This window comes from Neovison vison, chromosome 7 (assembly GCF_020171115.1).
Source record: "Neovison vison isolate M4711 chromosome 7, ASM_NN_V1, whole genome shotgun sequence".
In the NCBI taxonomy this organism is placed as follows: Eukaryota; Metazoa; Chordata; class Mammalia; order Carnivora; family Mustelidae; genus Neogale; species Neogale vison.
Window position 1 is genome coordinate 3,674,345 of NC_058097.1, and position 27,531 is coordinate 3,701,875.

The window sequence follows — 27,531 nt, forward strand, 5'->3', positions numbered from 1 at the left end:
GCACAGCTCAGCGGGAAGAAGCGCTTCTGGAAAAGCAAGGGCGGTAGACGGTGAGCCGGCGCCTCGCAGCACGTCGGGCCCCGACGGACGCCCGGGCTGGAGCCCCCGCTTCCGTTCATCTCGCGGTTCCGCCGGCCCTTGGCAGTGTCGGGACAAACACTGACCGCGCACCCGCTTCCCAGCCCTGCGGAAACGGCCCCAAACACTGCAGGAGAGCCAAGGAGATAACGAGCGCGTGTCCACCCTCAGAGCCCTCGGCACCCGGCGTCTGGAGGGGTCGCTGGGACGCTCAGGGAGGGCAGCGGAGGCCCAGCGCGCCCCAGGAGCCCCCAGCCCGGGCGCCTCCCCTTTCCCCCACGTGCTTTCTGGCTCAGTCGCCGCCACTCCCGCTCCACTATTTCCGCATTTTCGAAGTTCTCGCTCCGCGCGCCGCACCAGCCACCCCTAAATCTGGCTCTGAGACGGCGCCGCGGGCGTCGGCCACGGGGTCCGCGAACTGGACGGGCGGACGGCGCGGCTTGGCCTGCGCGGCAGCCCGTAGCCCCCATCCTTCCTCTTCCAGACTTCGGTGTGGATGGATCCCTTTATTTTGGCGAGCGGTGCTTGCGACCAAGAGCTGCCCTGGACAAGGAGCCGTTAGTCTTCGAGACTCTCGGGTCCGCGAAGATCCCGGCTCCCCATTCCCCACCGACCGCCTCAAGCGCCCTCTCCGCGGCCGGCAGCGGCGCGCCCGGAACTGCGCAAGCGCGGCGCCGCCGACCCCGCGCGGTTCACTTCCGGGGGTCGCGCCGCCCGGCTCTCCAGGCAGGGCTCGCTGCCCTCGTGTGTGCTCGGCGGCCGCCTCCCTCCGACCGGCGCGGCGGGACCCACCCGAACCGAGCCGCGGGGCCCGCCCCGGCCCGGCCATGAGCGCGGCCGCATGATGCGTCCCTGTCTCAGCCGCTGCAGGCCGGGAGAAGCCGCAGCGCCGGGCGACCCCGCCCGGGCCTCGGGTGAGTGTGGCGGGCCGGGCCGGGCTGGGGCCGGGCAGGCTGCTCACGCCGGGGACTCCCGGCCGCCCCTCTCTCGGCCCCCTGCGCCCTCTCCTCCACCCGCCGCGCACCCGCGACCTTCCCGAGCTCCTCGGGGGCACCTCTGTGCCCGTGCGTGACTTCCCTTCCAGGTGTCTCCCCGTCACCCCTTCGTTGATCTCTCGGGATCGGGCGCGAATGGCAGCCCTAGCTTTTTGCCTGACCTTGGGCAGGACACCCAGCTCTCGGAGCCGCGGCTTCCGCTCTGATAAACTAACCACGGGCTTGTTGTTAGGGCGGAGAGAGAGAGACTGTAAAACCCTACTGTGAGCTGTAAAGAGTGGTTTATAGGCGTGTATTACGATGGGCTCCCGTGAACGTCGCCCGTGGCTCCTCGGATGCTCCTGTGCCTCCCTTCCTTTTAAAAAGTTTAACTGTTCTTGTATTCTTTGCTCCTCTTCGTGGTTATCTTCCCTTCCCCCATCAGTGATCTTCGGCGGCGGGGTGTGGGGTGGGGATTGCGGGGCAGGGCATCTCGGACAGTCTGGTCAGCCTTCAGGGCAACGTCTGCATGTCGTCTTGCTGCAGCCAAGGTCCATCTCTCCTGGGGAGTCATTGCTGCGGGAACTAAGTCCCTTTGCTGTGATGGACAAACTTTATTAGCTTATAAATAACCCGTTTATGATGGTGGTTACAAGGGAGCGGAAGAGCTGTCAGGGCAGCGGCCTTGTAGCTTCTTCCAGTGACCATTTGCGCAGTGAGTCCGCTTGGTGTATGTACCTCCCGCACATGTATTTGTCTGTTGTACTCTTGCTGTCTGAGATGGTCGAGAAATCTGGGTCAGTAACTATTTCTTCCTAAACTCTTCACCTCACAGATGACAAGTTTAATCTTTTTGACCTTGTTTTACCACTTGTACTTAACCCAAAGCCACCTTTAAAAAAGTTACCTTATTGAACTTGGTTAATGTGAAAGGATTTGGGGATATTTGAAAAAAGGAGAAGGATGGGACAGGAGCATTCAGTTGTATTTCTTGAACATTCTGGAAGATAAAAGGGTTTGAGTTACCGAAGTCGTTTGGGTTGTATATTTTGGGGGGTTAGGCTGGTGGGTTCACCTTCACTTTTGAGTTGAGAAAGGGAGGAGAACAAGGCCATCTGAAAGGTGGTTTCCTGAAGAATTCATTAAACTGCCGTGGGAACTTTTTATGCAACTGTCTCAACTCAAAGCAGAGGGGGTCAGGTGTGTGCAGAAGCATTCCACTACGAATGGCTCAGAGCCCGTCTCCGCGGACAGTGTGCGGATTGGACGCTTACAGCTGTGCTGACCAGCCCAGCATAAGAGCAGGCGCCTTCCAGAAAGGACAAGCATTCGTATGAACGGAATGGGTCACACGGTATCAGCGTTGTCAGTTCACGGCCCTCTCAGTGAGAGAGAAAATACTAAAATGTCTTGATTCAGTCAGAGGTATGGACTGACTTCCACGTACCTGCTGAAACTGTCACCTGCAGGCTTGGGACTTTCTAGTGGTAGAACTAATAGTTTTTGGTCGTTTGAGAAATGGGACTAGAAATAAGTTTACATGTGAACTTAATGTTTGGGATGAAGTGGGAAGCAGTTTTCCTGATTTTGGAGCTGCCCTGCTCCACTCCATGTTGGGCAGCTCAACAAGACAATTTTCCTAAAGCAGCTTTTTGGAATTATGTTTCTTAAAAATAATGTCTCAATTAGAAAAATAATACAGATTATTTTGTTAAAAAAAAAAAGTCCAACACTAGAGCAGAGCATGAAGTCTAAACACTCACTGAATTTGAATTTCCTTTTGGCCCCAGAGCCAATGTCCAGCGTCTGTATTGACCCCTCGCTTTGTGACCCTTGGGCTGTAGCATCTGAGAAGTTCTCGGGCCGACTGTGAGAGGCAACTGCAGAGTTTAGAGGGAGACAGTCATGCAAGATCACCCTCACTTCTGACTTCAGTGGCAAGTTTCGGGGTTCTCAAAACCACTCTCAGGCTGGACGATCATTTAGAAGGACTCCCAGAACTTACTGAAAACCGTTATGCTCATGGTTGTGGTTTATTACAGGTAAAGGATAAAGATTAAAATCAGCCAAGGGGAGAGGCTTCTCACACAGAGTCTGAGGAGGGGGCAGGGGTGAAGCTTCTGTCGTCCTCTCTCTGTGAATTCCGATGTGTTACATTCCTAGCATCGATAGGAGACAGTGCACGGGGTACTGCCAACCGGGGAAACTCATGTGTGCCTCGGTGTTCACAGTCTTTATGGGGGTTCTATTTTGTAAGTGTAACGGATTCGTTAATTGGCCACACGGAAAATGTGAGACCCAAAGGCCCCCCTGAATCACAGTATGGGTCTTTCTGGGGTGCCCAGCTCCCACCCCGAGTCAGATTGTCAGCCAAGACCAAAGGCCAAACCTCCTTTTGGGCAAGGTTGTATTTTTTGATTGCACAGCAGCATCCTTCCTTCCTTCATGGTCCTTTTCTACTTAAAAACACACCCTTTTGTTTTACCACTGACAGATGACTACCTTCTAGATCACGGAGGAAACAAAGGCTACTGGAAGAGTTCGCTCAACCTTGAGTCTTTTCTACCTAAAAATCTCTCTCAGTGTCCATCAGTCTTTTTCTTTCCTCTGCCTCTGAGGAAGAGAGAGTCCCTACTTCTCATGAACTCTGTGTCTGTTCTTTGCCCTGCCTGTCACGGGACAGGCTATTAGGCATTTCCTCTCACTTTTGCCTCTTTGATTTCTTCCCACTCACTGACTTCTTTGCGTCTCTCTGCAAACAGATTCTTGTCTTGCTGCTTATCGCTGAGTTTTACTCCATTCCGGTAGAGCCTTCTTAGAACCCTGTTGTCTCATAAAGCCCAGACTCCGTGTGGGCCCAGGATGGTGCCTTCCCTTGGTACCAGCATCTTACAGTTTTGAAAACACTTAAGTCATCCAGGAATGCCTTCTATGTCGAGGGGGCTTGGGAGGTGCTTGATTAACGACTCAGCTGGCCGGGCAGAGAGTGAATGTCCTCTCGCTGGAGGAGAGAGCAGGAGCAGAAGCACGGAGGGGTGAAAGGGCGTGGAGAGGGGACCAGCATGAGCGCGCCGTGGAACAGAGTGCACGCACTGAGCCCAAAAAGGTAGGGGAGCCGGATTCACTGGAACCTCGAGTGCCATGGGCAGGGCTAACAGGTTTTGGACCACATTGCCTCTGTGACCCGCACTGTGTATTTGGCTGTAACTCCTGTGGCTACCCAGAGGGTGGTGGTTGGACCTGGTGACCTTGAGATTAGGGTTCTGCAGAGACACCCGCCAGAGGTGAGGGTGCCTAAACTTGGTTGTGGGAAAGGTCAGAAGGGAGGGGGCAGGTAGGAAGGGGTGAGGGGCTGTATGTCTAGAGGGTAAGAGGAACTAAATGATACTGGTTGCATGAGGGGCGTTCTCAGGACGTGGGAGCGAGGCCAGCTCCCTGTGTTGCTGGTGCTTTGGAAAGGGTGTGGTCCTAGGCTCTGCATTCCGGGAGGGGTGCTCTTCCCTCGCGGCACCCTGTAAGCGAGAAACAGTCGGGATGGAGAAGCTTCCGGTGTCTCTCGAGACAGGCTTCTGCAGTATCATTTCTTTGTTGAAATGTTTTGGATTCTCAGAGTCCCACAGTCCCTAATTCACTTTATTCATTAGAGAAAGCACTTTCTAAAACCAGCTACTCTGCGAGGCAGTGTATTTTAATGGAAGGACGTGGGCTCTGGTGTCAGGACAGTCCTGCGTCCACCCTTTCCTGGCTGTGAGCTTGGGCAAGTTACTGCCATCTTAAGGCTTCATGGGCTCGTGGCTCAAATGAGCCGATACTAGCGCCTTGCTTTTGGGGTAGCAGCGGGTTCTGGTGCACGGATGCGTGTGAAGCCCCGTGCCGGGAGACGGGTAGTCGGAGCTGGCCTTTCCTTTCCCTTTCCAGCCTCTGGGCTGTCACTGATTTGCCGCTGACAGCTCGCTCAGGAGTGGTGCGGCCCATGTTCGTAGCACTTCGGGTTCAGTGGAGTCTCATGTTAAAAAAGTTCATTTCATTTTAAACAAGGAAATCCTATTTAGGAACATCTGGAAAGAGGCTGGGATTTACGAGCCTGATTGAGCTTCCGCTAGTGCCTGGGACAGGACTCCTAGAGAGTTTGGAACTCTGGTGTTCTTTCTGTTTCTGGATTTAGAATTCCTCGGGGTTCATTGACCTTCTTGGGATTTTGAAAAGAGCTGCTCCATTTGACTTGGAGAATCCAGCTGTGGCTGCGGTACGGTGGTAGCAGCGAGACTCTGGCGTGTGGGGGAGCACGCCCCTGAGACGGCCTCGGCAAGCCAGCACGCCCAGGTGTTGCCCCAGGAAGGGAGGCGCCCCCGGAAAACCCCTACAAGTGGGTTTCTCCCTTCCTCGTCTCCCTCTCTCCCGTTAACCTTCCACATTTCTCCCTGACTGCTTTCCCCCAAGGCTCCCAGACTCCTGACCTCCCCTCGCAGGCCAGATCTCACTTGATCGCCTCCCTGTTCCGTTCCTGTGGGCTTCCTCCGGCGCGCTCCCGGGTTCTCTCACTCGTTCATTCCACAGATGGGTGCGGAATGTGGAGCGTCCTGGGTGCGGGCCGGGGCATCGCCGGGACATGGCATGATGGCGGTGAGAGACGGCCAGCCCGGTGGGGAGGTGAGAAGTGAGGTCAGCATGCCTTGGGGTGGGGGGGTTCACTGCAGGGAGGCCTGCAGAGGCAGAGGCACTCACCGGGTGGTTTTAAGAAATGGAGGAACGCAGCATGATTTCTATCTGTGGGAACTTACTCGGGGCTGAATGGGGGTGGATTGTGGGGCGAGGGCAGCGGGGAGAGCAGAAGAGGAGCACGTGTGGGAGGCGCCCAGCGGACTGCCCGGGGCCAGGCTCCTGGGCCATGGTTTGGCTGGGCGGGAGGGGGAGGAGGCCCCACTGGGGTTGGCTTTGGAGATCGTGCCCTCAGGACTTGCTTAAGGGTTTGGTGGGGGGGGGGTCGGGGAAAGCCCAGTGAAGGGTGACTCCTGTATTTTGACCTTGACAACTAGTTGGAGGTGCCTCCGTGCAGCCATGAAGGTCGCAAGGGCTGGTGGGTGGGGTGGTTGTTGAGCAGCTGCGGGATTTACCTGGGGTGCCTGCTTGGTTTGGGAGCTTCCGGGACAGATGTGTCTTCAGCAGTGACAGTGGGCCCGAGAGTCTAAAAGGTCGTTTAGAGAGAGCCTGTAGATAAAGGGAAGACCCAGGGTTGAGCTGGGCACTGCCAACACTGAGGTGTCCACAGTCGAGGACCCAGTAAGAGACTGAATTGTGGCCGGTGGGAAAGGAAGTTCTGGCGCTGCCCCGCCCCCCATTCATGAGATTGACTCTGTTCCCAGTCCTGTCGGCCCCCCCACAACGTGGGCACATTCCTCCATTTGCCATCCTTCCATATTTGAGTGTGGAAGGCCTTTCTAGAAACCTTAAATAAGTTTACCGTTCACAGTATGGGGAATGTGCCAGCATGTGATTGAGGCTTAGCTTTAGGTAGCTGAATATTCTGCTGCTTTTTTCCCTTAAAGGTTAATACTCTGTTCTTTAGATACAATAATTTGAGGAGACAGTGGTTTCGTACGGCATACGCTGTTGGTAGGGTTTGAAAGCGCGAGCTAAATCTTTCATGATTGCAAATGGACGGAAAGAACATTTGAGAACGTAATTGCCATAAACACACTGGAGCGGATTATCAGAGCGCTCCACTGGGGCTGCAGGATCAGCTAGGACCGTGCACGGTCTTCCCACTCCGTCCCGGCTCGCTTAGCAGCCAGGCGGCGGGGACGCCCCCGGATAGGCCGCCAGACCTTTCCCTTCACTCGCTTCCACTCCCCTTCCAGGTCGGGACCTGCTGGCTCTTACCGTTCCCTGAGCGGTGCCTCCGCGGAGTTCTCGGCGCTGGCCCGCTGACCCAGCCTCGGCCCCACCTGGCTGCCTCGTCGCTTCCTCCCCACCAGGTTCTTGGTCTCCCCAGGACCTCCAGTTCCCCGGACTTCTCGGTCACCTGGCTTGTCAGGCCTCTCCCCTTCGTCCTGCGCTCCCGGGCCCGGTGAATCATTTCAGCTCAGGTCTTGCCTTGGATACCCTGGTTTTCTCTCCTGTATTCTTGGCCACTCTCCAGCCCATTAGGCCTGTGGGGGCCGAGCCAGGCTTCTGGAGAGCAGCGCGAGCCCCTCCCCTCCCGTTGTCAGAAACTGGGGGGCCCGCCGCGCTGCCTAGGCCCACGGCTTCCTGGATTGTCCCCCCGCAGCGTCCCTTCTCCAGTCTCAGTTGCCTCCGGCGCTTGGAATGCCCCCAGCCTGCTCCTGACTCCGTGCCCAGGAGACGGTGGGATGGCGTGGGAACGGCTTTCGCTTCAGTCGGTCTGCGCGGTTCTCCGCAGACAGGCCCCCGCCCGCCCCACTGTTGCTTCCTCCGGCTCAGGAAGAAGGGTCATCCCCCGAGTCGGCAAACTTAGACACAGTCTTTTCAAGAACAGAAAACCTCAGAGCGCCTGGATTGTCCTTGTAGTTGCAAGAAGAGTTCCAGTAAGTACAGGACGAGAAAGCAAACAGGAGCAGGCGTGGCGGGGCCTCTCTGCCGACCTTCCCTTAGACCCCAGCCCAACTGGCTTAACTGCACATATCTTCTTCGTTCTGTTTCCGTTAAGTCCCTTTTGGGGCTGCCCTCAGCTTTTAAAAGCTAGCCATGGTCAAGGCAGGATGCCCTGTGGTGGGATTTGTATGGAGCCCCAGGGACTCACGGGGGTCGGGGGTTGCGGGGACTTAACCCCTCGGGTCCAAGGCGGCCCGTGTGCGACAAGCCCGGGTGACCCTTTAACAACATGGGTGTGACTGCGCAGTTACTTACATGTGACCTTTTTTTTTTTTATAAATATAATACAGTACTGTAAATGTATTTTCTCTTAGAATTTTCTTTTTTTGTTTGTTTTTAAGATTTTATTTATTTATTTGACAGAGAGAGAGAGGGAACAAGCAGAGGGAACGGCAAAGGGAGAGAGAAAAGCAGGCTTCCCTTTGAGCAGGGAGCCCAGTGCAGGGTTCGATCCCAGGACCGGCGATCATAACCTGAGCTGAAAGCAGACATGTAACCAACTGAGCCACTCAGGCGCCCCTTAGGATTTTCTTAACACTTTGGTGTCTCTTGCTTACTTTGCCATAAGAATACATACAAAAATTGGGGCACCTGGGTGGCTCAGTGGGTTGAGCCTCTGCCTTCAGCTCAGGTCATGGTCTCAGGGTCCTGGGATCGAGCCCCACATCGGGCTCTCTGCTCAGCGGGGAGCCTGCTTCCCCGCCCTCCTTGCCTGCTTCTCTCTGCCTACTTGTGATCTCTCTGTCAAATAAATAAATAAAATTTTTAAAAAAAGAATACATACAAAAATTGTGGTGTTTGTTACTGTAAGACTTCAGGTCAACAGTAGGCTGTTACGAGTTAAATTTGGGGGAGTCAGGGGACGCCTGGGTGGCTCAGTTGGTTAAGCAGCTGCCTTCAGCTCAGGTCATGATCCCAGCATCCTGGGATCGAGTCCCACATCGGGCTCCTTGCTTGGCAGGTAGCCTGCTTCTCCCTCTGCCTCTGCCTACCTCTCTGTCTGCCTGTGCTTGCTCTCGCTTCTCTCTCTCTGACAAATAAATAAATAAAATCTTAAAAAAAAAAAAAGTAAATTTGGGGGAGTCAGAAGTTGTAAGTGGATTTTCGACTGTTTGGGGCAGGGATGAAGACACAGCCCCCATATTATTCCAGAGTCACGATCACTGTCCTAGCGGGACCTGAGATCACACAGAGAGCAAAAGCTCAAGAAGGATTCCCTCGACTTTCCCTTCCAGCTGCATATGTCCAGGACTTAACTGCATCTTTAAAAAGGTGTTTCTTTAGTTTCCTCACGACCCAGTCTCCCGAGCTCACGGCACATGACAGAACCCGGTGGGGAGGGGTCCCTGCTGAGCCTCTCCCAGCGCCTGCTTTGCGGGCACAGACTGCTCCAGCCTTTGTGCCCTTAAGCCCCCCAACTCCCTTGCTGGCTCACTGGACCCTTGTCAGAGCTCCAGCCCCACACTGCTGGGGCCCCTTGGGTGGTCCGTTCCCACTTGGTCTCTCTAGAATGGAGTAGCAGGAGGGCAGTTGATAATCTGCTAGTTTTACAGAAGCTCCTTAAATTCTGTGAGCCCCAGTCTCGGGGGGCGGGGGGTGCCCTTCCTGATCTGCAGCTCCCATATTCCAGGAGACCGAGGCGGGGCAGAACCGCCTCCGAAGCCCTTTCACTTCCCTGTGCTGCGCCCCAGCCACACCTCGCCATTGGTGCCCGCTGGGCTTTTGCTTCCCGTAACAGCTCTCAGTCCCCTGCAGGCCCTGCTTCCCTCTTGGCCCCCTGCGGCTGCTTTCTCTGTTCTGGGTGGTGCCAGCCTCCTGGTTGGCCAGCTTCCTCCTTCCGTCCTTGGTGTCACCAATTAGTTTTTAAAACATCTGTGCATTTGCCAAAGATCTGGTGCCTCCTGTACTAGAACAAGCCCAGACTTCCAGACTGCTCAGCTGGGCATTCTGAGTACTCTGTGAGCGGCCCCAGTCTGCCCTTCCCCTTTGTCCTTCTCTCCCTCCTTCACCTTGAGCCTGCGGCCCTCGGGCTTGCTGTGTTCCTGCTCCCACCTGGGCTCCTCACACTGTTCTCACCTCCTGTCTGTACCTCTGCTGTCAGGGCCCACCGTGCTGGCGGCTGCTTTCACACCTTCTCTGGCTCCTCCGGATGGAATTAGCTGCTGTCAGCCCTCTCCCTCCTCACACTGTGCTCCTAATTTGGGGATAACACTTAGCACATTGTTTACCGGCCTGATTCCCACCTCTGCAGGTCTGTGAGCTCCTTCGGGCTACAGCTCCCATCTGGGGCTGCGCATCCTGGGGCCGGGGACAGAGGCACCGTGCTTGGCGCTCCCCACTCCATGTCTGAATTAAGCAGCTCTCTCAGGGCTCGCATTGGCTTCATGTGCTGCTGCTGCGCCTGAAGCAGAGCTGCTGATTCCTGCTTTTTATAGGTCATCAGTGGGTGTGTGGATAGTAAAGCCGTAATGAGTTTAAACAGCACCTTAACATAAACATGAATATCGGACTCTAGGGTAGACATTCTTTTTATTGCAATAGTGAAAGTATCTGATTCTTTTTTAAAGGTTTTATTTTTAAGTCCTCTCTACACCTAGCCTGGGGCTTGAACTCACATCCCTGAGACCACGAGTTGCACACTCGACTGACTGAGCCAGCCAGGCGCCCGTCTTGATTTTCTTTGTAGTTACTGGTCACCAAAGAATACTGACATCTTTTCGTTCGTTTTCAGTTTGTATTTGAGAATACATTGTCTGTTCACAGCCAAGGAAAAGGTGAGGAAAGAGGCCAAGAACCCTGCCTGAAGATTCAGACAGAAGTTGGTCAGAGACCTCCTGGGCCCTGTGTGAAGTTTCTGGAGGAAGCTTCTGGCTGGAGGTTGGCCTCCGCTTCACCTTTCCGACCCAGCACCTGTCCCCGTGCTGCTGATTTTTCTCCTGTGCATTTTTTTTTTTTAATCGTACAATGAAATGTACAATCGTAAGTGTACTGTTGATTTTTTTTTTAATAGCTCATTGACTTCTGTTTGGAGAGACGCACGTGCCGGTGGCACCAGTGAGGTCAGGATATAGGGCGTTTCCATCACCCCAGAAAGTTACCCTGGGTTCTTCTCAGTCATCCTGCTGTGTTCAAACCTCTGTTCTGATTTCCTTCAGAGTAAATTACTGCTGCCTGACTTCAGGTGCCGTGCGGGTGACATGACATCTTTGAGATTCATCGTGTGGTTGCAGATCTCATTAATTTCCTTCCTCTGTGCTGCTGAGCAGCGTGCCCTGGTAGGACTATGCCGTAGTTTCTCGGTGCCTCCTTGGTGGTGGATGTTCGGGTTGTTTGTGGTCTGGGGAGTATTGCGGATAAAGCTGCAGACAATTGTGTGCACGTTTTGTGTTCACATTCACTTCCCCTGGGTAAGTACCTCCAAGTGGAGTTGTTGACTCGCAGGGTGGGTGTTGAACTTGGAGAAAGTGCCAGGCCGCTTTTTGAAGGGGTTGCTGTGTTGGTTACTTTTTAAAATGCAACAAAGTAATTGGGGATTTGATCGCATTGTAGAGATTCCTCTGGAAACCTGATGTCCGGGATGAGGAGTCTTGTGTCTTGCAAAGCCAGTTTTATTTTAAAACATTGTCAGCATAAGCTTATCTGCAAACAGTTCAGAATACCATTAGGTATTTAAAGTTGTTGGCTGTTGCGTACATAGCCCGTGAATGTAGTTACTCTGCGTAAATACCGTATTTGGAAAGTCACCTGCATTAGTGGCAGCTGCGAGGGGTCACGCCACATGTGTCCCTCAGACATCCAGAAGGGGCTCCGAGCCGGAAGGGGTCCGAGCCAGCAGGCACTTGGGAACGCTGGCCAGTGGGTGGCGGTGGAAGGGCGGGCAGGGGGCAGGGGGCTGTCGGTAAGTGCTGGGGGAGAAGCGGCTCCCGAGGAGCCCTGCGGTGGCGGCCGGAGAGTGGCCTCCGCTCTGCCCTGGGGAGTCTGGCTAGTGGCCGAGACTAGGGGGTCCCCTGCCACCGCTGACCCCCCAGCCCCTCTTCCAGGCCAGCTTCCTGCTGTCTTAGGGGTCTTGGTTTCAAAAGATAGGCCCCGATGGAGCGTTGGCTTAAGTAGAAAAATCATCTCTTGGAAGGAAACGGGGTGAGGACAGAACAGGCATCCAGGAGGGAAGCGAGGCCGCGGCAGGAAGTCCTCCTGCTGCTGGGACGCCAGGCCGGCTACTTGGATTTTATGCTGTCGCCTGAGGTCTCTGTCTTCGTCACTTTATTCTCCTTTTGGGAGAGTTGCTCATCTCTCATCCTGTCCCGTTTTTTGTTTGTTTCTTTGTTTTTAAATTTAATTCTCTCATTTTTATTTTTCAGGAACTAGGAAGTCAGAATGTTCCTTTTGGTTTCACAGATAGAGTGTTTTAATTGTTAAGGTTTCTCTCTACATTTTACTTCTTCAGAATTCCTTTCCCCCTCTTTCTGGGCTCTGTCTCTCATGAGACCTAATTCGGGCTCTCTTCAAAACCTCTGACCTGTAGGTCAGTCGAAGGATTCTGCTGTCCACCTAGAACACACACAGGGACGCTCGTCAGTTCTATGACATTAAGACTGGAAATAAATGGACAGCTTAAAAAAACTCATGAAAAGGTTTGTGCTGGAAATAAAGACTAGTTTTGTTGGGGGCTCCTCCCACCCCCATCTTGGTATCTTTACGGCCTTCCCTCTCGGGCCATAGGCGTGCTTCTGGAGATGCCACGGCAAGTCACCGGCCTGCCGGTGATCCGGGAGCCAGGAGGGAGATGTCAGCTGGGACTTTCTTCCTTCAGGAGATGGACACGTCCGGCGCCCCGCCTGCCTTCCTGTGCCTCGCTCCCTCCTGCAGCGGGTCTCACCTCTTGGTCTCACTCTACCATTTTCTCTGGAAGTCTTTTTGCTGTGGCTGCTAAAACACTTGTTGACTTTTGAAATACAGGCTGATCTGGTTTGGTTTGGGGGATCCCTGGGGATCTTTCTCAGGAGATTTTGGCTTCTAGACTTGTATTTGATGCCAGGGCTCAGGTAGCAGGAGGGGGAGACAGGCAGATGTAAAGTAAACGACTTTGTTTTCAGGACTGTCCCATCATTTCGTAGTTTATTAGTAATGAAAACACAGAGGAGTAAAGATTTCGTGGTTCCTTTACATGTCAAATGTTACACTGGTTCTACAGCTCTCCAAATTAGTCCTGTCCTACGAAGCGTCACACGCTTTGGTCATTGAATTAGTAACTTTTTTAATGAGAGTTTGTTGTCTTCCAGATCCTGTCACACGCGACACTATGCACCTTAAGATCCTGAAGAAAAGGCGCAAGATATTCAAGTAATGTTTCGAGATCGTCTGTGAGGTAAGCGAGTGACTATGCGGGTGTCTCGTCCCGGCGTCCTTTCTGCCACGGACACCAGCTGCGTTCGTGGAGGGGGCAGCCCGGGCGGTGCTGAAGGCCGGTCTGTCTGCCCGCCGGCCGCCGCCTACGGTCTGCTCGCCACTGCGTGGGGGGCTTCCGGGAAGTGACTGTGGAAGCTACCAGCAGGTGTTACAGGGCGAGGCACGTGCCGAGTGACATTAGCGGAACGTGTCGCTCGCGTGGTCATCCTATCGAGTTGTGTGGCGATCTCCGGTGCCGCTAGCCGTGTTCTGGGAAACGGGGCTTTCTCTGCCATGAGCATCAACTAAGCTTGGGTTTGGGAGTATGGACAGAATCCCGTTAAATCGGCTCCTAAAGGCAAAAAATGCTGACGTGCCCTCTGGTGGCCCATGGTGCTTTCTGGTGTCTCTTAGAAACGGTCTTCAGGAGCTCGAGGGCAGTGTGGCACGGAGTGTGGAAGGAGACGCGCCCTGACCCCAACGATGGGCTCACTTAGTGTCACATCACGCACGGCCAAGCCGCTGCTGCCTGTTTCCAGAAGACTCAGATGGTTCCGTGTGAAGGGGCTGCTGCCTCCTTTCCTCCGTGCCCTTCCTCCTGCATCCACGAAGGGGAAGCGCGGTGACGCAGCAGAATGTCCGTGCCGTGGGCTATGGAGAGTGGACTCTGTCCGCCGTACCCCGCTGTGTTCATTGACTGCTTTCGGGTGTTGGGATTTTCCTGTTGCCTTCTGGTGGGCTGTACAGATGCAGCTTTGTAACATTTGCACGCAGACTTCATGCATCCACGTTCTCATAAGCTTGTCTGGGAAGCTCCCACCACGCCCGGTGCTGCCATGTTTGTGGCTTCTCTTCCTGTAGGAACAGACTTGCCATCTACAGTGGGGTAGGGACATGCCACGACAGAGCTGTACCATGCTCTTGGGGGGTGGGGGGTGGGGGAGCTTCTCACCAGCGTCTCCACTGGGAAGGTTCCGCCTCCACCGTGTGTGCCGCCAGAGGACTGGCGGGCTCGGGCTTTCTGGACGGAACTCCGGCTGTACAGACACACCGGGACAGGAAGCGAGCCTGTCGCTTCCCATCTTCCTGCACAGCAGGAAGCCCACTTGTCATGGGTGCTGTCCTGCTGGAGGAGGAGCCATAAAGCAAAATGATTTCTGGTTGGAGGAGTTTTTCTGCTTCAGTGCTTGGTGGTGTGTAGTTAGGACTCACTCGGACCCTCTTATGGAAGTCACTGGGAGACTCCTGGAATCCGAGCAGGGGACCAGGTTCTTGCTGGTGCTTCTGCCTGACAACAAACAGGCACTTGCTGGGGGCCGCACAGCGTGTGCACAGCGAAAGGGAGTGTGGGGAGAGAAGACCAGAGCCTCCGTGTGAGTCGGTCAGGAGCGGGACACACGAGGGCTCCGTGCGCTGCAGGCAGCACTGACGTGCGGGGCCTGGGAGTCCCAGGGAAGGGGGCAGCGTCCGCCCCAGTCTCCGCCCCTAATGGCCGGTGTGGGCAGAGCCAGGGCCGCTGCCCTCTTCAGGTCATCCCATCCCATCTGCGGCCCAGAACCCTCCCCCCCTCAGAGTGTGCTCTTGAGAGGAAGGAGAGCCCTTTGGGGTGGCTTGCTTGGGAGGGAGGGAGGTCCGGCCCCGGGGGGCACGGAGGGTCCCGGTGCGTGACAGGGAGGCGGTGGATGGGCTGGGACCGTGGCAGGCTTGGCAGGTGCCAGCCACGAGGTCGGCCGGCCGTAACCCGTGCGCAATCACTGCGTCTTTAGTTTCTTCTGTTTCTCCTACGAAAAACCCGAGAGCTGTTTTCGTCAGACCCAGGAGCAGGGTTACTTTACGGACAGTGGGAAACCGCTTTGAGTGAGTGTTTGCCCAGCAAGAGGGAGCTCCGCCAAGGTTGTGCCGCATGATCTCCCGCGGCTTTGCGCCGTCCTTGTCACCGCCGTGCCTGTCACGGTGGTGCCACGGTTGCAGGAGGAGAGGAGGCCGCGCCTGGGCGGAAGGATGGTGTGTGGAGGGCGTGTGGCGGCCTGAGGGGGGCCCGAGCAGCCCGCTACAGCCCCTGCTCCACGTCGGGCTCTGGCCGAGGAAGTACTCCGGCCGCCCGGGCCTCTCTCCCTCGAGTGAGCGCCTCCAGGGCCATTGAACGGACCCCTGATGTTTGCCACAAGCGTCCTGCTGCTGCTCGGTCACACGCTGGTGACAGAAGGGCATGCGTGAAGGCAGCCGTCAGCCAGTCCGGGAAAGGCTCCGGAGCTCCTGCACCCGCGCTGTGTGCCTGGTTCCGGGACTGCGGGAAACGGGAACGGTGCCGGAAGGAGAGTTAAGAAATGGATTAGCAAGTGAAGAAAGCTTGTAAGAGGCGAAAGCAGAAAGAAAGAAAGGCCTTCCAGAAGGTGCAGAGCTGAGGGCGAGCGCACCGTCAGCCGCGGCCTGGGCACGGTGGGGGAGGGCGGGCAGGAGCTCAGAGCTGCCCGCAGAGGGTGGCTCGGGGGCCGGGTCTCCGCACCCATGGGCCAGCGCGGGCTCGGTGCCACCCACTCTGTCTCCCCCTGGGCCGGGAGCCTGCATCTGGCCTGGCCCGTCGTCGTGGCTCCCCTGTGGCTGGCTGCAGGGGACAGTGGGCACGTCTCGGCATCGCCCACACAGTGGGACCGATAGTGTCACAGGCTGTCCGCTAGTCACGAAGGTGGAAGGTTTTAAGGTTCAAATCTTGTTCGGTTGTCGTCTTTTCTGTCACGTGTATTTAGACGTCTCCGTGAGACAGCCCAGAGCAGGGAGCCCGTCAGGTTTCAGGGGCACGTGAGCTAGCGTGCATGTGTCCCCCGGTCCTCACCAGCTCTCTGTTCCCCTCTAGGGTGCGCGGGGAAATCATGCCGTCATCAGGACACCGGCTCCGGGATGTCGAGCATCACCCTCTCCTGACCGAAAATGACAGTTACGACTCTTCGTCCTCCTCGTCCTCGGAGGCCGACGTGGCAGACGGGGTCTGGTTCATCCGCGACGGCTGCGGCATGACCTGTGCCGTCATGACGTGGCTCCTGGTCGTGTACGCGGACTTTGTGGTGACATTCGTCATGCTGCTGCCTTCCAAAGACTTCTGGTACTCTGTGGTCAATGGAGTCCTGTTCAACTGCCTGGCGGTGCTGGCCCTGTCGTCTCACCTGAGAACCATGCTCACCGACCCTGTGAGTACCCGCCGTCGCCCGCACTTCCTTCTTGTCTGCTTCTGTGGCCCACAGGCCCTGTGGCCTCAGGCTTTTATTTCCCGGGTAAAGGCTTGGTGTTTTTCATGGTTTCTTTTCTTAAGTTTGTTTATTTATTTAAAGTGATCCTTACATCCAACACGGGACTTGAACTCACAACCCCAAGACCAAGAGTCGCTGCTCTACTGACTCAGCCAGCCAGGCATCCCACATTTTTCGTGTCTTACTTTAAGATTTATTTGAGAGAGGGCGCGCAAGCGAGAGAGAGGGCCCGGGCACAGATGGGGGGAGGGGCAGAGGGAGAGAACCTCCAGCTGACTCCCCGCTGAGCCTGGAACCCGATGCGGGACTCTGAGCACAACCCTGAGATCCTGAGCTGAACCAAAACCAGGAGTCAGACACGCAACTGACGGAGCCATGCAGATGCCCCACGTTTTCCGTGTCTTAACTGGAGAAGAAACATCACTCAGACACAAATGATGTCACAATGCACGAATGGAAAATATCCTGCTGGGCAGTTTGTACGGATGGACAGATGGTGACTGGAAGATTCGTAAATTCCTCCCGGTTCAGATACTCTGTTCCTCTAAAGAAAACACTCATGGCCAGAGATGTAGGTTCTGGATTTCACCACGTAACTAATCTTGAGTTCCCTGCATCTCTACAATTCCCTGATCGTTCTGTGTCACCTCAAGTCTGAGGCCAGGTGGGGTCCTTTGGGAGCAGTTTCCCTGAGAGTCAAGAGGGGCAGACCTAACACCGTGAACTGCCCTTGGTCCCTGAGGTCTTGAAGGCCACTAGATTCAGAACCTCTGTGTCGAGTCAGGCTCTTTCTCTGAGGTTTGAGACTTCCTCAGGGTAGGCAGAGCGGTACGGACCCTGGCAGCTCAGCCAGGAGTCACCCCCAGACTCTGGGTTCCAGGCTCGCTGCAAAGCCCGGAGGAGGTGCCAAGGGCCCCAGGGAGAGGTGCCCACCATCAGCGGGGCCGTGCGACGGGCGGTACCACCCGGTGGTGCCTGTGGAGCAGTGTTAGAGAAAAGCTGCTTCCCACGGCAGTAAAACCACAGTTTTCCGCTACTGGCACAGGGGCTCCTGACAGGTGAATTAGCATCTACCCGGCTCATGTCTGTTGGTAGCTTTCTCTGCAGAAAATACTGAGAAGTTAATATCTTATTGATACAGATTGTTTTATAAATCATATTAGGAATCCGTCTGAAGGTGAACTGATACCGGTCGGTCCACCCGGTGTGGTTACGTGCGCATTTATCTGACTTGTGCTGAGTTCGCACCCCAGGGGCTCTTCCTACACTGTTCACTCAGTCCCTTGCTGAGGGGGACTCTTGGGCAGAGGACAGTGTCACAGACCCGGCCAGGGAGCAGCGGGGAGCAGCGGGGAGCAGCGCCACGGGACAGACTCGGATGCAAGGTCTGCTGATGACTCCGTAGACTCACCTCACAAAGATTGTGCCATCTCTGGCCACAGCCCCGTCTGATGACCCCCCACAGACTTCTCTGGGGCCCTCTCCTCCCTTCCTTGCATGCAGCAAAGCCTCTCTCCAGGAGCGAAACCCTGCTCCTAACATCCGCAGTGCTGCTCCTGTCCCAGCCCCCGCTCCTGTGGGAGAAGGTCTCACGCTTCGCGGAGGGCCCCAGAGCTGGGCATGCTGCGTGGTGGGGAGAAGGCGTGTGCGCGACGCTGCCCCTGTCCCTTGTGGGCACGCTGATTCTCCCTGCCGGGTCACTACAGAGAATGCTGGGCGAAGCGGCAGGAGGGAGGGAGATCCGAGGTCAAGGAGAAGTTTGGGGTCCTGGATATCAGCGTTGGAATTCAGACTGAATTCACACAGCACAAAACTTAGGCTTTTAAAATGCACGGTTAAGTGGGTGTTACATATTCCGACTTGTGCATCCACCACCGCAGTCAGTTTTAGGACATTTTCATCACCCAGAGGAGAAGCCCTGCGCCCCTTAGCTGTCACCACCTGGGCCCTTCTCCCCCCAAGCCCTTGACACCTGCCAGCTTGCTTTGCATCTGCGGACGGGCCTGTGCTGGACACATCACCCGCACGGAACCCTGTCAGATGGGGTTCTGCCTGTCTGGACCGTCTGCCTCGTAGCCGTGTCAGAACTGTGTTTTTTTACGGCAGAAGGACGTCCGTGTCCGGATACGCCACATTGGCACTGTCCGGCTTTTACCGAGGACGCTGCTGCACACGCTCCCGCGCCGGTGTTCTGGAGGTGCGTCTCCTGTCCCTGGGGAGATGCCTCACAGTGGAACTGCTGGGTCCCGGGCAAACTCTACGTTCAACGCTGGGAGAACTTCCGGACTGTTCCCCGCACTGGAGAGCACGTGCCCAGCCGCGGCGTGAGGGCGGCAGCTCGTCCACCCCCTCCGGCCCTGGCCCGTCTTGCGGACGACTGCAGATCTGCGGGCGTGAAGCCGAGTCGCGCTGTGGTTTCCGTCCGCGTCTCCCTAGTGACTGAGGATGCTGAGTGTCGTTCCGTGAGCTTATGGCCATTTGTGTCTTCTTTGGACAACTGTCCCTTCAAGTCTTTTGTCCCTTTGAAGTCGCTGTTTCGTGTCCGGACGCTGCTGGAGGCTACAGACACTGCTGGAGTCAATGTACGTAAAACCGGGGACATCCAGGGCAGCCTGAGGAGCCCAAGGACAGGGACTCGCCTGGCTCCCGACAAGCCTTGGAACTGGGTCGTGGAGGCTTTTGTCAGGACGGACCAGCGGGAGAGCGGGACAGGCTCCTTGCGTGTCTCTGTCCTTCGGGCATCTGTCTGTCTCTCCTTGCCGTCTGGTGAGGAAGAGGAGTCCCGCAGACCAGAGCATGTTGGACTCCTTGGGGGCCAAATCCCCACGGCTGACGGGAGAGGGCACGGCCCCGCGGAGTCACGCATCCGTCCTTTGTCCCTCAGCACGGGGAGTCTGCTGTCTTTGCGGGTCACAGCTTTACCGTCCCGGGCTCCAGTCTCGGCTGCACTGGAGCCGAACCGTCGCATGACGGCAGGGCACAGACCCCACTGGGACCTCAGTTTACAGGCAGCAGGACCGGCACTGGCTTCGGGTCACATTGTTCCTGAGAACAGGCCCTGGCTCTGAGGAACAGGAAGGAAGTGGCGTCCTTGAGAGGGGACGGGCTTCCTATCAGAAGGTGAGACTGTCACCGATCTTAACATTCAGGAACACGCTGAGGACTGGAAACTGAGAGAGACCACCCACGACCCAGAGCCCGCCGTCCCAGATCCTGGTCTGTGTACGAATGTCCACCTTCTCAGCAGGTGTTGGCCGAGCGCCTGGCGTTGACCAGGCCCTCGTGGCGCCTGCGGTCCTGTCCCAGGCACCCGACGGAGGGCGCCCCTCTGCAGCCCACCAGCTCGCAGACGTGGTGGTCAGTCCACACCAGAAAACAAGATCATTCAGCTGAACAGGGAACAAAGCAAGGCTTGAACAAGCTTTGCCTGTCACAGAGTCCCTGTCTTTCTGTTCACTTCCTGCAGACCGTTCGCAGCACCCAAAAGTGGAGCGGGAGCTTTGTTAGCTTGTCCTGGTCAGGCTCGCATCAGCGATACCCTTCCTGCTCCCTCTCTTCCTCTCCCCAGAGCACCTGGAGGTAAATCACAGACACAGTAAAGCTTGGTTTGTAAATCTCGGCATGGACGTTGTGAGAGGAGGGCTTTCTCCTGTACGGCGGCTCCCGCAGATGGCCGGGCAACCCCTCCGTGTGTGTGCCTGTGTGCCAGCGGCCCCGGGGTCTCGGTCCACCCGCTCCTTGGGAGCGGGCCTCCAGTAAGGCCTGCACTCGGATGCTGGGTGACCTGTGTCTTACACCTCTCAGTCTCTGTGTCTCTTGGGATTTTTTAGTGGAAGAAACATGGGCCTTCTGTCCCAGGGCTTTTGTCGCGCTCTGGAGTTTGCAGCTTACACCCCATGTCCGTTTCCACACATGGCCTGTCCCCTGGGCAATCGTAAATGTGTCTTTAGGTCCCGGGGAAGCCCCGTTCTCAGCTGGCTCTTGTGTAGGTCCTGGGGATCCAGAATGCATGACAGGGAGTCGGGGAGACAAGATGGAAAGATACGAGAGAAAAGAAAAAGAAGTACATTGCAAAGTGTCACCTCCCTGGCCACGGGCTGTGGCTGGAAGTCGTGTCCCCAAGGGCAGACATCTGGTTCCCTGCCCCGGAATGGCAGAGAGCTGTGTGTGGGTGGCGCAGGGACTGGACACTGGAAAAAGCAGCAGTAGAGCTGAAAGCTGTTCGGGGTCACGGGATGCCCGAAGGCGTGGCTGTGGTCCAGGGAGCCGAGGCGAGGCACGCAGATGGGTCTCAGAAGAAGCACCCCTGACGGGTGATGGCCAAAGTAGGAATGCAAGACTGAGGACCGCATCTCCAGCCTTCAGCTTGTGGTCTGCTCTGTGAAGGCACAGCGAGAGACCCAGAATCCGAGGGTTGGTCACCAGCTGCTGGGCGTCAGCCGGGTGGCCCAGAAGCCCTGATCAGCTATGCTGCCTGCCCAGGGTTCTGAGCAGCGGCCCAGAAGCTCTCCAGCAGGATCCCCAAGATGCCCAAGGCAGCGCGTGGCGGCCCCCAGCCAGCGGCGCCCCCTGCCCTCGCCTCAGGAGACGGTCCTTGGAAAGACGGGCACTTACTGGGCCATGCCGCTTTAGGCAGGCGCATTGCAGCAGATCACACTTTGCAGAAGAAGGCATCAAAATTAGGGTGTGTGGAGTTTGAAAATCTGGTGCGTTTCCTATCACGGAAACATAGGGCACTGAGCTGTCAGCAGGAGTGTGCACGATGTCAGTGTCATGGGATTTACAGAATCACTATATCTTTAAGATGCCTGGACCAGTGGAGGAAACTTGATGAAAGTCTCCACATTGTGGTATGTAGGTTACGTCGTAAAATATTGTGCCTGACGTTCTGGTTTAAGTTTTCAAAGTCAAAACATCCTAAACCCTTCGCTTTTTAATCCCATTTAAGAAGACAATTAGAGTGTTAGGAAATGCTAGGACCAGAATAGCTTCCCCGTGTTAGGACAGTGAAGGGACCGGCTACTGCGCGGCGGGAAACGCACTGTGGTAGGAGGTGGGCAGGAAGCCACCCCTCCTGTCCTCAGCCGGCAGGACGCCTCCTGGAGGGTGGCCTTGCTCACTGGCTCAGGGGCTCTAAGTCTGGCTTGCTGGGGGCCTGGAGCCGGCAGTCCTCAGTCTCTTGGCCCAGCACACTCACTGCTGTGCCTTGTCAAGCGTGGATGCTGGCCCCCTCCCACCGGGGCTCAGATCTTTGGGCCTGGCATCTGCCTGGGCATCCGGCCTGGGAGGAGTCCCTCGCCGTCCCCACTGCTGCTCACGCCCACCTTGCACCTCCCCGGGCTCGTGCTCCCACCACAGCCCTGGCCTGCTCTTCCTGAAGCGCATTTCTGCTCCAAGTGCAGGCTCCGAGGCACTAACCAACGGGAGATGAGACCTTGTTCCCGCCTGCCGCGCGCAGAACCTCCTGCACTCTTGTGGGTCCCTGTCCTCAGTGCACCCCGCATGGCTCCTGGGGTCCTTTCCCACATGTGTTGTTCACTGAGCATCTCCACTGCCCAAAGAACAAGGCCGTCCCTGCCCGCTCCTGGCTGCCCGTGCGCTGCCTCGGCCAGAGTGTGGGATACCGGCAAATGCTCCGCTGCCACCTGGGCGCCGCTCCGCACAGGGCCCTCCCCACCCACAGCGGGTGCGGTCAGGAGCTCAGGGCCACACTTCCCAGGTGTGCGTGCCAGCCCTCCTGATGAGGCCTCCGGGGCAGGTGCACTGCACAACTCTGCAAACACGAGATAAAGTCCCTCTCCTTATCACGGGTCTGTTCGGCGCCGCCCTGCGCAGCGGATAGGAAGGCTCTGTGGGGCATTCTTATCATGAAGCCCTGCCCGGAGAATGGGGTGACTCGGGAGTGCTGTCCACAGAACATTCCGCCCTTTGGGGACAATGAGCCGCCCTTGAGCTGGAATGACTCGACAAGCCCTACCTCTGGTGTGTCCCGCGTGAAGCGAGAAAGAACTCAGGTGACTTACCGCTTAAGAAAGATAAAGCATTTTGAGTTCATTTTAATACATGTGCTACTTTTCTATGAAAGTAAAACTCCTGATTGTGTCTGAGTTACACAGTCACTTCTTTTTGTCTTCTGGTGTTTTTTTTTTTTAAGATTTTCTTTATTTATTTATCAGAGGGAGAGAGAGCGAGCACAGGCAGACAGAGAGGCAGGCAGAGGCAGAGGGAGAAGCAGGCTCCCCGCCGAGCAAGGAGCCCGATGCGGGACTCGATCCCAGGACGCTGGGATCATGACCTGAGCCAAAGGCAGCTGCTTAACCAACTGAGCCACCCAGGGGTCCCTGTCTTCTGGTTTTTAAGTAGGCTCCATGCCCAGGGGGAGCCGTGGTGGGGCTTGAACTCACAACCCCGGGATCAAGACCTGAGCTGAGATCAGGAGTCGTCCCCTCACCCCTGGAGCCACCCACGTGCCCCTTGTTTTCACACTAGCGTAGCTGGAGTGGCAGCCCCAGCGCAGCTGTCAGATCTGACTGCTGATCTTTCCTTCTCTCCCACCAAAACATCCTCCCTAAACTGCAGGGGGCAGTGCCCAAAGGAAACGCGACGAAAGAGTACATGGAGAGCTTGCAGCTGAAGCCGGGGGAGGTCATCTACAAGTGCCCCAAGTGCTGCTGCATCAAGCCCGAGCGCGCCCACCACTGCAGGTACGCGGCCCTCCCCGAGCAGCCCCTCCCGAGAGCAGGCGGCCCTGGGCCTCTCGCCGGCACCGGATTGTATGCATTGCATGTGGGACCCGGCTTGTGTGTTCTCAGAGTGCGGCATACTGAAAACCGGATTTCTCCTTTTCAGTATTTGCAAAAGATGTATTCGGAAGATGGACCATCACTGCCCGTGGGTGAACAACTGTGTAGGAGAAAAGAATCAGAGGTTTTTTGTGCTCTTCACGGTGAGTAAAGCGCGATCACGTGGGGACTCACGGAGTGCTCCCCTCTCGTTAATGGGAGCCTGGCCCACAGCAGGGGATCTGTTCTCACGGCAGACCAGCTTCTCAGAAGCTCCTCTCCGGGACGAGACCGCGATGCCGCGCTGTCCTTGGCCGCAGGCGCCTGCTGCCTGTGTGACTCGAGGGGATTTGGGCCAGAGACGTGGTCTCCGTCTCTCCAGCACCGTCCGTGCCGGCAGCTCACAGGGTCTGCCCTGCTGCGGTTCAGGGAGGTGGCACCTTGCTGTAGAGCGACCTTGGGTGGCAGCTGCCCGCTGCCCTGATGGGGTCCCCCCCTCGTTCATTGATGAAGGAATGAAGCGAGACAGTGGACAGCCGATGTGGCCTTTGCTCCTAGAAACCTGTGGCTGCTCCCTGGTTGCTGACGGGCTTCTCTCATTCCAGATGTACATAGCTCTGTCCTCCGTCCACGCTCTCACCCTCTGTGGACTCCAGTTCGTTTCCTGTGTCCGAGGGCAGTGGACTGGTGAGTCACGCCCCGTGTCCCCTTCCCGCAAGCGCGTGCCGTTGGGCAAAGTGGGAAGAGCCGAGAGAACCAATGTGCCAGTCCGTTCCTAAATTCTTCTAGTGAGGAATATGGGTTTCCAGTCCGTTTCACTCGTGTGTCGCAGCCACAGACACACAGTCCTTCCTTAGCCGTGTAGTAGTTCCTGCAAAGCCGTTGTGCCGAGGCTGAGACCTGGAAACGAGTGTCGCTCTGCCAGACCTCGTGTTTGTTTTCCAGCCGCCTAGCGGGGAATTCAGCGTGCTCCCTGCCTCCTGGCCGGGAGCGAGCTGCGGCAGGTGCGCTAAAGCGGGCAGTGATCACGCCTCCCTGGAGGGGACGGTGGGTCGGCCAGACGCGCGCCCCCCCGGGGGCCCGTGCGAGGAACCACGAAGGGCGGGGGCGCAGGGCTGTCCTCTCTCCTCGCTTCCCCTGAAGGTCAGCGCACAGGTTCAGCTCTCACTGAAGCCTCAGGTGAGATGGACGCGCTGCCCCACAGCGGGTGGGGTGGGGTGGGTTTGGGCCTGGAAGGGCTGACCACCTCCGCCCCGTGGTGTGCAGCGAAGGTGCCCGTCGACGGGCGAGCACGGCCATTGCTGGGCCGGCTCCGGGCCTGTTCCACGAGGATCCTTCTGTGAGCCGAGCGCCACGCTCGCATGCGCTCTGGGTGTTGGTGTGCGCTGGGGCGCACTCACAGCCGCCCTCTCTGTCCGCAGAGTGCAGTGACTTCTCACCCCCCGTGACTGTAATCCTGTTGGTCTTCCTGTGCCTTGAGAGTCTTCTGTTTTTCACGTTCACTGCAGTCATGTTTGGCACCCAGATCCACTCCATATGCAACGACGAAACGGTACGCTTGGCCGCCACGCCTGCTTCACGTTACTTGGCTTGAGTACGTGGGCAGTCCCAGGGTCAGGGTCACCGGCAGGTGTGGGCGTGCTAACTCGGGACATTGCTAGGTCCGCTCCTCTGTGTCTGTCCTTCCTGCCTTTACGCGTGGCGCAAACTCAAGGATCCGTTTGGTTAGAGAGTCAGCGGCCCCGGGCAGGTAGAGCCAGGCCGATTCCCAGGTTCTAGGAGACCCAGCCTCCCGGAGCAGCTCCGTGAGGTGCGTCAACAAATTGCCTTCGTGCCTTTGAACCGTATATCTAGAGCAGGCACTTGATAAATACTTGTAACAAATGAAAAAAGGCCAGTGGCCTGACCCCGAGGACCGGCTCCTTTCTGCCACCACCGTGGCTGCCCGAGCTATGTGTGGGGCAGGGGCTTGGTGGGGGGCACTGGCCAGCCATGGGGCTGGCATAGCAAGGAGGGTCTGCTCTGCTGACCACTGGGGCCCACACGTCGCCAGAGCTGTCGCGTGGAACCGGATTTCAGACTCTGGGTCTGGCTCCTCTGCGGAGAGCACGGGGCCTGGCCTGCGCGTGGTGGGCGTTCCGGGGGGCCTGCCGCCCACCTGCAATCCTCTCTGCTTCCAGGAGATCGAGAGGCTGAAGAGCGAGAAGCCGACGTGGGAGCGAAGGTTGCGATGGGAGGGGATGCGGTCTGTCTTCGGGGGGCCCCCCTCACTCCTCTGGATGAACCCCTTTGTTGGCTTCCGGTTTGGGCGGCTGCAGACCAGACCCAGGAAGGGGGGCCCAGAGTTCTCGGTCTGAGGCCTCATCGTGCCGGGACTTGTCACCAGACTTAAGTTATTTATTTGGGGTCTGAAAGGGTATGAGCAGCTCACCTGTGACCATTAGGGCAGACGGAGCCTACACAGACCGGTTGCTTGCAGCAAGCAGAGTTTTCTAGATTTATAGTCACAGACCAGATTTTTCCAGACCAGTGACGGGGTGACGCTCTGGCCAGTTTTTGCCTGTACGACTAACGAGAGGTACGTGGCCACGTGAAGAAGCCAAATGTCATTATCTTCCTCACGGTTAGGGTTTTTGTTAAGAACACTTGGCGTTTTCTGAGAAGTCGCGTGGGCTGTTCCATGGTGATTAAAGTCCTGTGTACTAAGCTGCTTTTCTCAATCATGAAGAAAAAACAAAAGTCAATCCAGTGACTGAGATTTCTCCAGCTAACGGTGTCAGGGCGTTCCCGTCGACCCGGGGCTTCGTCAGTGCCCTCGCTCGAGCAAGAAGGGGCGCTTGCACAGAGACACACTGTGATCTCCGTGAGCTCCGACACTTTGCACTGAATACGCAGAAGATCTGGGCACCGAACCGCGGCGGTGGCTTCAGGTTCGCTCGCACTGCCCCGGAAGCGCGTGCTTGGACCCTTTCGGCAAGTTTGTGCGTGTGTGCGCGTGCGCATGTCTGTGCGCTTGTGCGTGTGTGTGCGTGTGCGCTTCAGCACTGGCAGTGTTGTCTAGGGGACGTGACCGGTACTAGCCGCGTGCAGCCAACAAGCTGTTTTTCAGAAGCCGACGTTTCAGGGAAGAGGAGAGAGCGGCCACGGGACCCTCGTCCCGCGGGCGTTCCTATGAATGTATTGCATTTTGGAGAATATCTTGATCCAAAGAACAATCACTCGTGTGTGGTCCTTCGTTGCCCACCTGCTTTAACTTTATTTTGAAGATCGTGGGTGCGTGAGGGCCTTGGAGCTGCCGTGGTTTTGTTCCAGCCATGTCAGCAGAGTACGGACGGCACCTCAGTGAAGGGAACAGCCAAGGCTTGGGCCGGCCTCACCCTTTGTGCCGCCGGATGTCGGTCTGGGTGCAGAGGAGGGCGGGCCCGGCCACGGGGACTCACAGAGAGAGTGAGTGGGGTGGGGGGGGCCCTCTGGGCCTCACTGAGCACGTGAGGGGACCCCCAGGCAGATCCCCGGACTCTGAGCCTCACTCACTGTCCCAGAGTATTCAGGATGGCAACAGCTTTATTTTTTGTATCATTTATGTTTGTTTCTCTCTCCACGTCACGAGCGATAAAACAGGCCCTTCTGTGCAGAGCTGAAAATGCTGTCAGAAAGCAAACAGCTCCCCTCCTTGGGGACTCGCCTTAAACTTGCCTGGTCTGCGGCTGTTCTGTGGGACCCGTGAGGACGCGAGGTCCAGGGCGCTCCTACAGCCCCGCCTGCAGGCCGAGAAGAGTTGGTGTTTCATTCCTGGCTCGGACGCCTTTCCGTTCATCTGTGAACTGTTCCGTTTCTGTTTGGAATTAATCCGTATCCTATCCTAATCAGGGCTTCTGCCGCTGCTGACGCAGATCCACAGGGGGACCTACCTGAGACACAGCTGTCGCCAGGCGAGCAAAGCTGGGGGATGTCTCGGCAACGGACCGAGTCTGCACACACGTGTGAGCCATGGGGTAGGGCCGTGTCCCCGCCAGAGGGACGGGCCCGAGGGGGCCAGACACGACGCGCGTCCAGAGGTCGTGTTGCGTGTTCATTTGCACATGTGTTGTCTGGGGTGGACGTGTATGTCCGGCTTCAGTGTGAGGCTTTTAACATGTATACCTGTTTATCAATAAAAACATGGTCGAAGTGGTTGAACCCATGAGACTTGCAGGTGTGCAAATCCAGTGTCGACTTCCAGCTCTTCAGCGTCCCTTTTCTATGAAACAGAGTCGCTGGTGATGGCCCCACACAGCTGGGCAAGTGGCACGAGTCCACCGACCAGCAGCGCCAGCAGCCTGGCCGCCGCCATCACTGTCCCAGAGCCCCAAATGCCCCGGTGCTGTTACGAGTGGCGTGGCCGGCGGGCACTGCCCTCCCAGACTGTGCCCGGCCCCCATTTACTGTCTGCTCCAAGCTGGTGCGCGTCATCTC

General features: G+C 56.8%; 1 protein-coding gene across 2 annotated transcripts; it reads left to right on the forward strand.

The window, feature by feature from the left end:
* Positions 1–820: 820 nt before the first annotated feature.
* On the forward strand, positions 821–27,259 carry ZDHHC7 (zinc finger DHHC-type palmitoyltransferase 7). Of its 2 annotated transcripts, XM_044255623.1 has the most exons (8): positions 821–992; positions 12,944–13,029; positions 15,904–16,234; positions 22,874–22,998; positions 23,144–23,240; positions 23,682–23,763; positions 24,498–24,628; positions 25,257–27,259. In XM_044255623.1, exons 3-8 carry the CDS (start codon positions 15,920–15,922, stop codon positions 25,431–25,433), a joined length of 927 nt encoding a protein of 308 aa, XP_044111558.1. In that variant the 5' UTR covers positions 821–992; positions 12,944–13,029; positions 15,904–15,919; the 3' UTR covers positions 25,434–27,259. The 2 variants fall into 2 exon arrangements, with proteins under 2 accessions (XP_044111558.1, XP_044111557.1); XM_044255622.1 differs by lacking the exons at positions 821–992; positions 12,944–13,029; positions 15,904–16,234 and adding an exon at positions 16,613–21,144.
* Positions 27,260–27,531: the final 272 nt, after the last annotated feature.